This window comes from Pyrus communis, chromosome 11 (assembly GCF_041283825.1).
Source record: "Pyrus communis isolate YQ-2024b chromosome 11, ASM4128382v1, whole genome shotgun sequence".
Lineage (NCBI taxonomy): Eukaryota > Viridiplantae > Streptophyta > Magnoliopsida > Rosales > Rosaceae > Pyrus > Pyrus communis.
The window spans coordinates 28,139,068-28,153,597 of NC_142575.1; the positions used below are offsets into that span (position 1 = coordinate 28,139,068).

At 36.7% G+C, this 14,530-nt stretch overlaps 2 protein-coding genes across 3 annotated transcripts; one reads left to right on the forward strand and one right to left on the reverse strand.

Annotated features, from left to right (window-relative positions):
- Positions 1 to 354: 354 nt before the first annotated feature.
- Positions 355 to 3,800, reverse strand: LOC137742555 (3-hydroxyacyl-CoA dehydrogenase family protein). Its single transcript, XM_068482456.2, has 4 exons — positions 3,472 to 3,800; positions 1,555 to 1,776; positions 1,249 to 1,361; positions 355 to 1,092 (listed from the first exon to the last, which is right to left on the reverse strand). Exons 1-4 carry the CDS (start codon positions 3,664 to 3,666, stop codon positions 723 to 725), a joined length of 900 nt encoding a protein of 299 aa, XP_068338557.2. The 5' UTR covers positions 3,667 to 3,800; the 3' UTR covers positions 355 to 722.
- A 4,646-nt stretch (positions 3,801 to 8,446) lies between these two features.
- On the forward strand, positions 8,447 to 12,813 carry PSKR2 (phytosylfokine-alpha receptor 2). Of its 2 annotated transcripts, none has more exons than XM_068482243.2 (3): positions 8,447 to 8,853; positions 8,949 to 9,084; positions 9,187 to 12,813. In XM_068482243.2, the coding sequence occupies exon 3, from the start codon at positions 9,428 to 9,430 to the stop codon at positions 12,587 to 12,589; it is 3,162 nt and encodes a 1,053-aa protein (XP_068338344.2). In that variant the 5' UTR covers positions 8,447 to 8,853; positions 8,949 to 9,084; positions 9,187 to 9,427; the 3' UTR covers positions 12,590 to 12,813. The 2 variants fall into 2 exon arrangements, with proteins under 2 accessions (XP_068338344.2, XP_068338345.2); XM_068482244.2 differs by having other exon boundaries at positions 8,502 to 8,853; positions 8,978 to 9,084.
- Positions 12,814 to 14,530: the final 1,717 nt, after the last annotated feature.

Below are 14,530 nucleotides of genomic sequence, written 5' to 3' on the forward strand. Positions count from 1 at the left end.
TTTGACAAACTAATAATGCAAGCTAGCCTATAGCCATAGCGTTATCATATTTTGTTCGACAATATCCCCCATTTGGCTCCACCGCTTCCGGGTAAAAGGTGAGGGATTCATGTGAGTTCCAACCTACATGGGGAAAGAACTATTCTCCATTGGTGTTAGAGCATAATGAATCCAAACCTGAACTGCGGGTGCATGAGTAAATGCGGTTAACCACTTCAGTTACAAGGTTCGTGCGATTTGCAACAACAATGTACTGACAGATTTTACCTTCTTTTGCAGTACATTGTCTAGTTAAAATAGAGTGCATATTACGTATCATTGTTACTTTTACACTTCATAAAAAGTTCAAAACAATTAAAACAAACGAGAAGCAAAATGCAGTAATCCAGGGAATTACATGCGGTTTATGTTTTGATTGAAAAAATAAGGTACTACTTTTCAATCATTATTAGAAAAATGTAAAACAATCCACAACTACTGTATAGATGATGGCAGTAAGCGGAAAGATCTGGATCTTTTCCACCAAGGCCATCGGATCAAGTGATTTGAACCTTCAAAATTTCATCCAACAGCCAAATATTATCACAGCTTTTAAGGAGTCAAAACAAGTGGGCCGTTAAATGAAATTTGAAAGGCCTAGATCACTTGATCTGGTGGCCTTGGTGGAAGAGATCCGGAGATGATCTCTTTCTGCAGTAAGCTATCCTCGAAACGCCACAGGTTCAAAGTTTAGATGAAGGTTTTACTGATTCAGGTGTTTGACGGTAATCGTATACCCCAATACCTCGTTTTCTTCCAAGGCGACCTGCATCAACGTACTGTACAAGAATGGGGCACGGAGCGTATTTATTGTCCCCGAGGCCAGTATGAAGAACTCTCAGAATAGATAAGCAGATATCCAATCCAATAAAATCTGCAAGCTCAAGAGGACCCATTGGATGGTTTGTTCCCAGCTTCATTCCTGCATCAATGTCTTCTTTTGTCGCCACACCTGTGTAAAGTGCATAAAATGCTTCATTTATCATCGGCATTAGGATCCTGTTCACAACAAACCCAGCATAATCTCGAGAGCATATTACGGTCTTGCCAAACCTGCAAAATCAACAGTCAACAGTTAAAGAAATGGCAGAGGATTTATTTGGGCATATGAGTGGGAAATGTAACTTTGTATAATTGTGAAAGGAATACGCCGGGAAACAAAAGGAAGATTTCATTCATTAAGCAATTCAACGTATCCAAGCCATTAACCTCTCTGCCAAGGCTTTTGTGACATCAAATGTCTCATCTGATGTGTCCGCTCCTCGCACAATCTCAACAAGTTTCATTATAGGAGGAGGATTCATAAAATGCATGCCAATCACCTGCAGATCACAGTGTTAATATGACACAATCAGATTCCTAACGTCACGTATTTTGGTTGATAGTTAATCAACACGAGAAATTAGAAAACAAAGAACTAAAAAGAACAAAACTTTCACAACTTGTTCTCATTTCAAACATCATTCTCTGAACATATAATAAGCATAATCTCAGAATAAGAAGAAGAAGCATAACCTGGTGTGGTCTGCTAGTTGCTGATGCAAGACGAGTAATGGAGATGGAACTTGTATTAGAAGCCAGTATGGCCGAACGTTTTGCAATCTTGTCTAGTTGAAGAAATAACTTTTTCTTCACATCTTCAGATTCCACAATAGCTTCAATAATAATATCTGCCGAACAAAGATTTTCAACATTTGAGGTACATTGTAGACGCTCTAAAGCATCTTTTCTTACATCCTGTTAAAAGGAAAACGAATGCTTTGTCAAAACATCAATAATTGAACAGGCATAACTTGCATGAATCCACAAACCAGGAGAAAACAGTGTACAGAAACCAACGAAACCTTAAACAAGAAGAACATTTATGTTCTCACATTTTATCAATTCTGAGTTTGGAAGGAGATGGGTGTAAACCCTCCAACTCCGATTAGGGAAATAAACCCTAATTAATATAATGGAAACTTTGAATTTTCCCCCCAAAATGGTTCCAATTAGTGGTTTTTACTTTGAATTAGTCGTGTGCCAAGAGCTTTCCAAGCTCAACTGCATAAATTTGCCGTCATCGCCATCTTAGTTTTACCTCAAAGATAAATACTAAGATATCCTTTCCAAGTGGCTATGTAGGATGTAGTGTACCATTAAAATATAAAGGTATCTCAAAAGAAAAACCATTCTCGTTTTATGGCCCTCCATTGCGAGTGTATCCGTGTTAACATGTGTATGATTTCCTTTAATTCTGTACATGTATTGTGAGCAAAATATTGAATGTAACTATAGTTTTTCTTCACCAATAACTCCATAAGTCTGTCATAAAACTAAAGCTTAAGAGCAGCTTGAATTATACTGCTAAGAAGCAGTTCCAAGCATATAGACCTGGTTTGGTACTGAGGTGATTCTGAAAAAAACTGTTATCAAAAAAAGCTGGGAGCTGTTTTTGTGTTTGGTAAACATTCAGCTTCAGTTTTTTTTCACAGTTTTGGGTGGAAAAAAGCCAAAAACAAGAAACTGCAAAACCTAGCTTTGAAAAACTAGCTTTTTTTCACATCTGTTTTACATAAAAGTTTACCAAACATTATAATACTGCTTTTTTTTTTTCAAAAGCACTTTTACAAAAAAATTTACCAAAGACTCTGCTGCTTTATTTCACAGCCGCTTATTCTCACAGTACAGCAGAATCAGCTTTTTTTCAAAGCACAGCAATACCAAACCAACCCATAATCTACTTTGTTAAAGCCCTGAGCAAGGCAGTTAGGGTTTCTACAAAGTTACATAAAACAAAGACTGATTGGCTTGAACAAGGCACCACCATCAACCGGTAAACGAGATGAAATTAATGATCAATGAGAAGAAATCACCAAATATAGCATGTTACAAACTTTAAATTCAAGGTTAATTCATAATTGGAAAAGGCTCAGACAACCAGAAGCGGTGGTGAATATAATACCAAATTACCATTTTAACTCAAACAAACTCTACTCATGCGGCGCAAGACTGAAAATCTTAAGTTGCGTTGCACCCTCATTAACCAGAACTACAACTCTCACCACACATTAATCAGAACAATAGTACAACAAGCCACAGTAAGCACAGTAAAGTCTACATCGAGCCACCACACAAACGACGACGGCGGGCATCAAAGGAACTCATTAGGGTGCATCCCAACAACCTCCACCAACTCCATTTCCAATTCTTTCACCGAGATTAACAAATTCGATACCCAAAGGAACCTCACACCCTACCAACTATTAAATTTAATCACTCAATTAGCTTGCAACTACAGTTAGTTTAATGCATATGATTATCCAGTTTTCAACAAAGTACAAATATCCACATCAACATAAAGAACCAAAAAATTCAATCTTTTTGTTCCATTTTCTTCCCTCTTATCATATTTATTGGTAACCAAATTGGAAAGTGGAGAGAGAGAGCAACCTGGCTGAGCTGCCCTTTGGAAACTAGGCGCTGGATAGAGCTAGAGATGGACTTGGTGGCTCTTGAGAGAGCGTCCGGGTCGGTGTCAAGGAGCCAAACGTCGAAGCCATACGTGGCGGCTAGTTGGGCTATTCCTGAGCCCATTTGGCCGCTGCCCACCACTCCGATTGTCTTAAATTTCTTGATCTCCGCCATGAACTCAACGCTGAACTCTCTGCAATGTCACTGCGCCGTACAAATGGGTTCGACAGGGGACCAGTGGATAGGCCTTGCGGTGTCCCTCACCCGCTGGATAAGTGCGTGCTAGTAGTATCTTTCTTGTTGGTCTCATAGTCAAACTCTCGATTGTAATACGGGTTGTCCAGACGGAACAAAGCCCTAATATCTGGGCCTTGGGCCTTCACACCTAGTCTTATTTTTTGTGTTTACTTTTCAAATTTTGACTGACAAAAATTATTTTTTAAGAAACTTTAGGATAATTATATTAATTTATCTAAATTACGAAAAAAAAAAGAAATTCAAACTTGGTAAAGATAGTGAAACACACTGTTTTAGCCAAACTTGAGTGCATATAGTGAAACACATTGTTTTAGCTAAACTTGGATGCAGATGGTAAAACACCCAACTTTATGTTTTTCCAACCGGTATTTTTTTTATTTTTTTTGTAAAGGGCTTGTAGTAAAAGCCTTAAGGTCATCTCCAATAGAGAGGGTTAAAAGTGCAAAGCCAAAAAAAATACTTGATTTATTGAAAAATTCATTTCCAACCCGATAACTGGGCTATAATTCTATAGAGCCCAATAGATTATTATTTGGTCGAAGGGCATCAAGTTGACCAAATCTAACCCTTCTCTTAGACCTTTTTTGGGGGTTAGCTTCTCAGTTATAATAAATAATTCAAATTCAACGGTTAAATTTGAAAACATCCTATAGTAGTTTAATTAAGTTAACCAATAAATTTAAGGGAATTTTAATGAAAATCTCCCGATACTGTTCACTTTAACGAAAAACCACATTTTTACATTAAAAAGTCAATTATGGTACTATTCATTTTACCCTTTATTTTATCCTTATTGTTAAAATTCAAAGTTTTTAAGCTCTTTTCATTAGTTTTCCTTAAATTTAAAGTATAAACTTAAAACTAATAAAAATATATTTTTGCAAGGCTATAATCCTAGACGAGATTATATTTAGACCTTTCAATTGGAGAGAAACTTTTGAGGAACATTTCAGTCCAAGCAAATGGGTTCCAAACTTCCAACACATTTCATCCATTTTCATGACCTTATTACCAGCTTTGAAGGGTATACCATGCTATTCGAAAACCTAATTTCTTCATATAGATACTGACAATCAAATAGCAACAAAGAAGAAGAGTGCGAACGAGAATATCAATTACTCGGTGAGGGGATGTTACTAAGAAGAAGACTTTTTTTGAAAACCCTAAACTTTGAAGAAATTCTGAATTCAAATATTATAAACGATAATGACAAAGCACAACGCTCAACTTCAAAAGCAAGTGGGCACTCAACTCAATTACTCAACCCACTGGCCAAATGGCAGGCAAAAATAAATATTAACAAAAAGGTATTGTTATTCATATATATATTTTTTTATCTTTTATATTGTTAATTTTTGTCCTTTAATCGTTTTTATTTCATTCGATTTAAATGTTAAAAATTAAAAGGTGTATAAAAAATAAAAATTAGTATATGGATAACATCATCATGATAAAAGAAGACATGCATGCAGATTGAAAGTGTGTTAACCTTTTCCATCCCACTACTTGAAGGGCAAATCACATCAATAAGCTATCATGATGTTTTCTATCGTGGGAAAATGTCATCAATTTAAGGATGAATCCTTGAATTGTGTAAGCTTTTACTTGTGAGTTGCGAGGCTTAATCATCAAGACTTACCAAAAGTTATGAACACATCAACACAAGGAGAAAAAAAAATTGTAAATTGCCAAAATAACATAATGAATCTTTCACCCATGTCAACTTACAACTTTACTAGCTATAGCTTTTACCAACCGTGCCCCAAAAATATTGAAAAAATCTATGACTTTCATCGACATGTTCGGATAAAGAACGGACTAGTGATTTGTAATCAACTTGGGTTGAACGTTAAGTCAAATTTTAGTAGTTGAAAGATTTTTTGTCAATTTTTTGCAGAGTTTTTTTTTTCTTTAATTCAGCAGTCAAATTCAGGTTTGTTTGAAAATACTTTAGAAATGACTGAAAATTATTTTGAAAAAAATGTTTTTGGGTCTCAAAAGCACTTGAAGTGCTTTCTTTCTAGAAGAAGCACCGAGTATGCACTTCTTTCAAGAAGCATTTCAAGTGTTTTTCCAGAATTTACTTGTTTTTTTTTACTAAGAATTGGTTCTAAAAATATTTTCACCAATAACGCTTTTATTTATTTTAAAATTACTTTCAAGCAAGCATTTCTAAATGAGCTATTCATTAGTGGTTAGATATTCTTTGTAGTTTGTAGTATCTTGTATGATATTTTACATTTCTTTAGTTATATGTTATATATTGCAATCAAAACTTGAACTACTTTAAACATGACCCTACGTTTGTATTAGGTAAAATTTGAATTGCATACTTCAACCCCATGATTGTTTTACAAGAAGAAACATGTTTTGACATAAGTTGTTATTACATACCTAACAAAGAAAACAAGCATCAAGGTGTCATATATAATTGTATTGGTTTTAGTTTTTGGATCAAGTTCTTTTCAACTAAACGCACACCTTTTGATGTATTTGTTGAATTACTTGTGACATGATGTGATTGATAGTACACGTACCTCGCTTACTAATTCATGATAGGATCACAAAACGAAAATTTATTTATCAAATCACACTATTTAGATATTTTCTTGTTTACTTGAGGTTGAGTAATAAATTTTTTTTTAGTTTAAACTAAGAAATTGTTGAATATTATATGAACTTATATATTTATTTAATTTGTTATATGAATTCAAATTTTAAATAATTTGTTATACTAGCTTTTCAGAATTATTAATTTATCATCTCATCTTAACTCTGTTAAGTTTTCTATTCAAAATAAGTAATGTGTCTTGCACATAACTAGTATTCAGGGTTATTTCGAACATTTCATCATAAAGAATATCATCCAACTTTACCATAAATTAGAGGGTCACCGGTGACAATATTTTGAGTCATCTTCATTTCGAAACATAGATAAATGAGTACATGTCGTTCCCCTTTTTCAAACGGAGAACTTTTAGATCATCGTATACCAGATCAACCATTCTTTTGTATTTTTTTAGAAGCCCTATAATTATTTGTCGAAGAAAACTTATTAAAAAGGGAGTGTTGAAATGATCAAAATAACCTTGAAAATAAGTCATGTGCAACTTATTTTGGATGGAAGATTTTAAAAAGTTGGGGTGAGACGATAAATTATTGATTTCGAAAAGTTAGTATGACAAATAACTTAAAATTTTAGTTTATATAACAAATTAAAACAGGTATATAACCTTATGACATTTTTCAAAAATTTTCCCTAATTTTATACAAGGGTGGAGGAAAGATAGTGTGAGAGATCTAGAAGGAGAAAGACACAAAAAGCGTTGTGGATGAATGACAGTTTTTATTTCTTTTCCTCCGTCTTATTGTCTTTCTTTATCCCTCTTACCGTTTTTCATAAATAAACTATCAGAATTCAAGTACTAAATTATCTTGTGAACGTAATATTTAGCTGACGTATATGCTCTCGAATTTGCTCATATGTAGTGCATGTAATGAATCAAAAGAAATAATTTGTTAGTACGTGAATATATTGACATGAATCGAAAATTTAAACTCCTCAAACCTAAATAAAAAATCAGATGGCAAAACCAAACAAAACCCAAACAAAAGAATTTGGGTTTTAATTTCTTTAAAAATAAATTTGTAAAAATAGGAAGTAGAAAAATAAAACATGTGTTGGGTAATTTCACGTGCGGGAAAGGTTGAGTAGTTGACGGGAAAATCCGGTGGCCCAGGCAAAAACTTGACATATTTCCGGATCGCGGCTAATCCGTTAAACCTAAACCCGTGACGTCCGCCTACCGCCGCTCCATCAACCCCTCCCATCTACTCTCCTCCGATCTAATCACCTTGACTCTCCACTCCCACCGCTCTCATCCACCACCCTCAACTACAACGCGTGTATACCACGCAACACAATCCTCCCACACCTTGTCGCAGACAAAACTAACGAAAGTGCTTCCAACGCAAGTCAGGCGAGCGTGAAACTGAGAGTAGGGATCCCCTTAGACTGCACCCAAACATTGCCCAACCTCACCAAACCGGGCCCCACCACCAAACAAAGAGGGAAGGAAAGAGACAGATGTTGGTATTGGGGTATTGACAAAGAGTGCGATTTTAGCAAACTTCGAAAACATCCAAGAAAAATTTGGCCATGAGAAAAAAAAAAAAGTCAGCTCCTTGAGAAATGAGTCCAATGAGCCCCCCGTTTCAAATCTAAAATATGCGATTTTTTAGGATATCTTGATACAGTCACGTAGCGTTACTTATTTTCAGTACATATAAAAGTTTAAGAAGAAATTATCCATGTTGTACACTTTTATTATGATATATGAAATAATATAGTAGAGACAATACTTAGGCATCACTAGTGAATATTTTAGGTACTCATTTTTTGATTTGGCTCAAACAAAAAATGTTACGTGTTCTTTATTTTGTTAAGTTCAAGAAAATCTAATTACATGTTTATTTTTTTTAAATCATAAAAGCATGTGTTACAATATCATCGAACAAAATTAAAAAGTGAATATTCACTATTGAGTACCTAAGTCTTATCCATAACTAAGTATATAATATTGATATACTATTTTATGTAATACGTGATATATATAATTCACTTTTAATAAAATAAACTCGTTAATTAACATAACATACACATATTACTTTTTCCATTAAACGGTGCACAAATGTACATTTGAGAAAATCCACTTGACATTTCTCTTTCCCTAATCAAAACCCCCCAAAGCATTTTTTGTGTTTGTCCAATAAAATAAAGATTCTCAGGAAAGAGAAAGAAGTTTCCTTTTCTGTTCTGCACTACTGTTTATTGGATTTGAATTATCTCCCTGCTTTTTTCTTTCCATAATTTATTCTCTCTCTTTTGTGTTTTTGTTTTTTTTGTTTTTTTATCAAAAATTTGGGGGAGAGTTTTTGAAATTGGAGGAGTCCCATTTGCGGAGAAAGTGGCCACTCACGCACTGTTAGATGTTAGGTTACATAAAGGCATGCCATTGCTCCATTGCTTGTGGAATTCTGCACCTTTTTTATTTTCTTCACATTTCACTGTAGGCTTTGAGAATTCAGAGTTCATGGTTTCAGGTAGGCCATAAAAGCTTCCTCCTTTTATGATTCCTTTTCTTTACTCTTTGTTTTTGTGTTTTTTGATGGTTTTGGTTGTGGGTTTGAAATTTCAGCAATTGGGTATTTCTCTTTTGGTGTGAAGGAGAAGGAGGAGGATGCTTGCTTCTGCAGCAAAATAAGGGGTTTTTGCTCTTGGGTTTGCTGATTTCTGGTCAGTGGGTCTTTGACTCTTTGCTGATTTTTTAAGAGGTAAGTTTTCATTGCTTCACTTGCAAGTTGTTAGTTTTATGAGCTGCTTTGGGATGTGAGTATTTATCAACTTCTTTTCTTTTTCTGTTTGTGTGTATTCAGATTGAAGCAACTTTCTGCACTTCCATATTTGTGGTCTTGGGATCTCAATTCCCAAGTGGGCATTGGTGATTGCACTTGTTTTACTGAATTACTTGGAAGTTTTGCTTCACTTGAAGTTGCAAAGCTGGGTTGTTGAAGTGAAGGTCTTTTGGGATTTGGGTGCTGAAAGTTTCTTCATTTGGATTTCTTATGGGAGTGTTGGTGTTGAATTGAGTTGGGGGGATTTTCCTTGGTTTCATCAATGGAGGTATTGGGGTTTACTCCAATGGCATTCCTCAAATGGGTTCTCTTGGCCTGCTGTATTGGTTTGGTTTTCGGTCTTAATTCCCCAATCCAGTCCTGTGATCCAAATGATTTTCTTGCACTGAGAGAGTTTGCAGGAAACCTCACAAATGGGTCTATGATCACAGCATGGCACAACACATCAACTTGCTGCCAATGGGATGGTGTTGTCTGTGAGAATGTGAGCAATGGGACAGTTGTTGCTAGTAGAGTCACACAGTTGATTCTTCCTAGCATGAGTCTCAGGGGAACGATTTCACGCTTTTTGGGTCGATTGGATCAGCTGAAGTTGCTTAATCTTTCTCTGAATCATCTTGAAGGTGGAGTGCCTGCAGAGCTCTCAGACTTGAAGCACCTGGAGGTTCTTGACTTGAGCAATAACATGCTGTCCGGACCAGTTTCAGGTGCGCTTTCCGGTTTGAATTCGATCAGAGTTCTGAATATTTCAAGCAATTCAATCCATGATGATTTGTCTGAGCTTGGAGGAGGATTCTCACATCTTGTTGTGTTCAACATAAGCAATAATTCATTCACTGGTCAGTTCAACCCTCGGATTTGTAGCTCTTCCAATGAAACCCACATTCTAGATATGTCTTGGAACCGTTTGGTGGGAAGTCTTGAAGGCTTAGACAATTGCAGCAGGTCTCTCCAACAATTGCACCTGGACTTCAATTCCTTTGCAGGCTATCTACCTGAATCTTTGTATACGTATTCGGCCTTGGAGCAGCTTTCAGTCTCTGGGAACTCTCTTTCCGGCCAGATAAGCAAGGAACTGAGTAAGCTTTCTAGCCTCAAGACCTTAGTCATTTCTTCAAACCAATTTTTGGGTGAACTTCCAAATGTGTTTGGGAACCTTAGACGACTAGAACAGTTAGTTGCACATTCAAATATGTTGTCTGGCCCATTAGCTTCAACCTTGGCACTCTGTTCAAATCTTCGAGTGCTTGACCTTCGAAACAATTCCCTATCCGGTTCCATTGATCTAAATTTCACTGGACTTCCAAAACTCTGCACTCTTGATCTTGCCACTAATCATTTTTCTGGTTTCCTTCCAAATTCACTTTCTAATTGTCGTGAGTTGAAAACGTTAAGCCTTGCTAGGAATAAATTAAGGGGTTCAATTCCGGAAGACTTTGCCAAACTCACATCCCTATTCTTCCTCTCATTGTCGAATAACAGTTTTGTGAACTTATCTGAGACACTATCTGTGCTACAGCAATGCAAAAATCTCACAACTCTAATTCTTTCAAAAAATTTCCTTGGTGAGGAGATTCCGAAAAATGCAAGTGGGTTTGAAAGCTTAATGGTTTTAGCACTTGGGAATTGTGCTCTCAAAGGCCAAATTCCAGTTTGGTTATTGAGTTGCAGGAAGTTGCAAGTCCTTGATTTATCTTGGAATCGCTTGGATGGCCCCATCCCTTCGTGGATAGGTCAGATGGAAAACTTGTTTTATTTGGACTTTTCAAATAATTCACTCTCGGGAGAAATCCCAAAAAGTATGACGGAGCTGAAAAGCCTCATATCTACGAATTGCACTCATGCAAACCTTAGTGCTTCTGCTGGCATCCCGTTATTTGTAAAACGGAATAGGAGTGCTACTGGCCTGCAGTACAACCAGGTCTCAAATTTTCCTCCGTCAATACTCTTGAGCAATAACAGAATAAATGGAAGAATATGGTCTGAAATCGGACGATTGAAGCAGCTCCATGTTTTGGATTGGAGCAGGAACAACATTAGTGGGACCATCCCAAGCTCCATCTCAGAGATGCAGAACTTGGAAGCAATGGATTTATCATTCAATGATCTCTATGGTTCGATCCCTCCATCACTTAGCAAGCTCACATTCTTGTCAAAGTTTAGCGTGGCAAATAATCACCTCCATGGAGTGATTCCCAATGGCGAACAGTTCTTAAGCTTTCCCAGCTCAAGTTTTGACGGTAACTCGGGGCTTTGTGGGGCAATGTACACTCCATGTGGTGATATCAGCAGTACAAGTCTCAAGCCTGTAACGCCATCCAGTTCAAACAGCAGATTTGGTCGAAACAGCATCCTTTGTGTAGTAATCAGCATAGGAGTTGGGGTTGCATTGCTTCTTGCAGTTGGTTTGCTTAAAATGTCAAGGAGGGGAGCAAAGGATCAAATTGATGATTTTGATGAGGACAGCAGGCCGCACAGGATATCCGGAGCCCTTGCATCGTCAAAACTGGTGCTTTTTCAAAATTCAGACTGTAAGGATTATACAGTGTCAGACTTGTTAAAGTCTACAAACAATTTCAACCAAGCCAACATAATTGGTTGTGGCGGTTATGGACTGGTTTACAAGGCCAACCTACCGAATGGAGCAAAAGCTGCAATCAAGAGACTTTCGGGGGATTGTGGACAGATGGAACGTGAATTTCAAGCTGAAGTGGAAGCCCTCTCAAGAGCTCAGCACAAAAACCTTGTCTCCCTTCAAGGTTACTGCCGGCATGGTAATGACAGACTGTTAATCTACTCCTACATGGAGAACGGAAGCTTGGATTATTGGCTGCATGAAAGTGTTGATGGTGTTTCGCTTCTAAAATGGGATGCAAGACTTAAGATAGCTCAAGGTGCGGCTCGTGGGTTAGCCTACTTGCACAAGGGTTGTCAGCCAAATATAGTGCATCGAGATATAAAAACAAGCAACATTCTTCTAGATGAAAAATTTGAAGCTCACTTGGCTGATTTTGGTCTTTCAAGGTTACTTCGTCCTTACGATACCCATGTTACAACAGATCTGGTTGGTACTTTGGGTTATATTCCTCCAGAGTACTGTCAGACATTAACAGCAACCTGCAGGGGCGATGTTTACAGTTTTGGTGTTGTTCTTCTTGAGCTTCTTACTGGTAGGAGGCCTGTAGAAGTATGCAGAGGAAAAAACTGCAGAGATTTGGTATCATGGATGTTTCAGATGAGATTTGAGAAGAGAGATGAAGAGATTATAGATTCGTCAATTTGGAATAAGAATCATGAGAAGCAACTTTTAGATGTTCTTGGTGTTGCCTGTAAATGCCTGGATCCCAATCCGAGGCAGAGGCCCTTTATTGAAGAAGTTGTGTCATGCCTTGACGGTATAGGATTTGAGAGCGGGAAACAATGACCATCCTTGTTGCATTTCCATCCCATCAGCTGAGGTTCCATTAGGATCCCAATATGGAAAGGTATACCTGAAAAGCAACACTTTTGCAAGTCTATAGTTGGGGTCTTTGGTTTCTTATAAAAAGAACTCATTTGGTATTATGTTATACTGATGTAATATGTATACAACGGCCATGTTGGCCGCTTCTACCTGAAATAAGCAAAATTCCGTCCTCTTTTCTCTTTCCTGAAATGCGTTAATTTTGTTTTCTTAGATTTTTAATTGATTTCATTTCGTTGTACATACATGACGAACTCAGTATAACAAGGTGACAACAGAAGCACCTTTCTATGAGCATGAAGTATGCTTCTATGTCGTAGGAAAAGTATGATATTGATTTCTCTCGCATTTTGCATTTCAAGATCCCTTTCTAATTTCTACATTGTCTGGAGCGACCGAGAGCTTCAGTTACATGATGTTATGTTGATTGGTTGTACAGATTCACTTTAGGAGTTATGTGAATCTATGCCTGATAACTACACATATACTTTCATGTTTTTTTATACCTGAAGTCTGAGTTTCTCTTAATCCCCTGACTATAAATAGTTTCCGTAATTGTGATTACTTGCTCCCGGATATTCTCCTGCCTTTACTCATGTCTATCAAGGATGTGTTCAGCTTTGATCATCTGCATTCACAATTCATGGTAAATTTCTGCTTATGTATACCAATTGTTTTTTCGAATTAATTGAATTTTCTTGGCCTCTACTTTTCGTCTACGCTCTACCAGTTTTATCTTCAATTTGCTGCAGTTATCAGAACATAGCTCTCTGTCAACTGAAAGCTGGCTTGTTCATCATAATTCAAGATCCACAAGTAACTCTTGAACTAATTAATGGCTCTCTCTTTCAAATGTTTCTGCCATATTTATTAATTTTTCTTATGAGCAGAACCCTCAGTACTGATAAACTAGCTTTGTGGCCCTTGCTTAATCTGAGAGGGATCTCTTGTAAAAGTTGGGGAACCACCATCCTCCAGTAGAAAAGTTGACAACAATAGCCTTGTAGCATTTATCGAAACTGTTTGAACAGATATGTTCTTATTGGACACGGTTATTCAAAAGGATGGTGTGATTCCAAAAGCAGATGCTACACTCATCTGCCTTTAACAACCAAAATGGACTGAGCACATTCTGTGCATGAATTTGCTGCCTTACGATGTCCACATTCAGATGAATTAGTTATATAACGATATTTCTTTGCGTATTTTATACGCATATCTGTTGCTAGAAATATTCTTGTACTGTCAGACTCTGAATTTTGATTGTACGTTCAACCAAGAATCGGCATGATCAATTGTCCGTTTTCATAACATGTCAAAAGTGTTCATCTTCAGTCTGGCAAGAAAACCTCTCTCTCTCTCTCTCTCTCTCTCTCTCTCTCTCTCTCTCTCTCTCTATATATATATATATATATGTGTGTATATGTATACATGTATATAGGAAGCCTTTAAGGGAAGAGTTTCCCATTTTTCAAAAAAAAATGGGGACATCCTTCTAACCTTTAGATTTGACTTTAATGAAATCCTCTGATTGAGATTCTGTGGCCTGTGATTCAATCTCAACCACATAATTTCATTAAAGTCAATAGGGGTATCTCCATTTTGTCTGAAAAATGGGGATCCATTCCCTTAAAGGGCCTGTATGTATATATGTAACATTTATCTTTATAGATAATTTGTGACAAGGAGAATAAAACATATCTGGCTTTGAGCTTCCAATTTCCTTTATGTAAAGTTTGATGATGTAAATCCAAGTCTTTTGACTTGTGAATTGATGGAAACTAATGAAAGGAGATGGCATGACTGTATCTATCTCTTGCTGTGGACCAGGGTTAGGGTGGGTGTTTATCTTAAGCACTAAGATATTAAGGAATCCTTTCTCTTTTGACCAAGTTCATATCA

Bases quoted from the DNA above. Each gene is read 5' to 3' on its own strand.
- LOC137742555 (XM_068482456.2), bottom strand. From the start codon at position 3,666: ATGGCGGAGATCAAGAAATTTAAGACAATCGGAGTGGTGGGCAGCGGC. The intron at 1,777-3,471 runs GTTGCTCTCTCT...TCCTTTTAACAG, and splicing joins CCAAAGGGCAGCTCAGCCAG to GATGTAAGAAAAGATGCTTT. The intron at 1,093-1,248 runs GTTAATGGCTTG...TTGATTTTGCAG, and splicing joins ACAAAAGCCTTGGCAGAGAG to GTTTGGCAAGACCGTAATAT.
- PSKR2 (XM_068482243.2), top strand. From the start codon at position 9,428: ATGGAGGTATTGGGGTTTACTCCAATGGCATTCCTCAAATGGGTTCTC.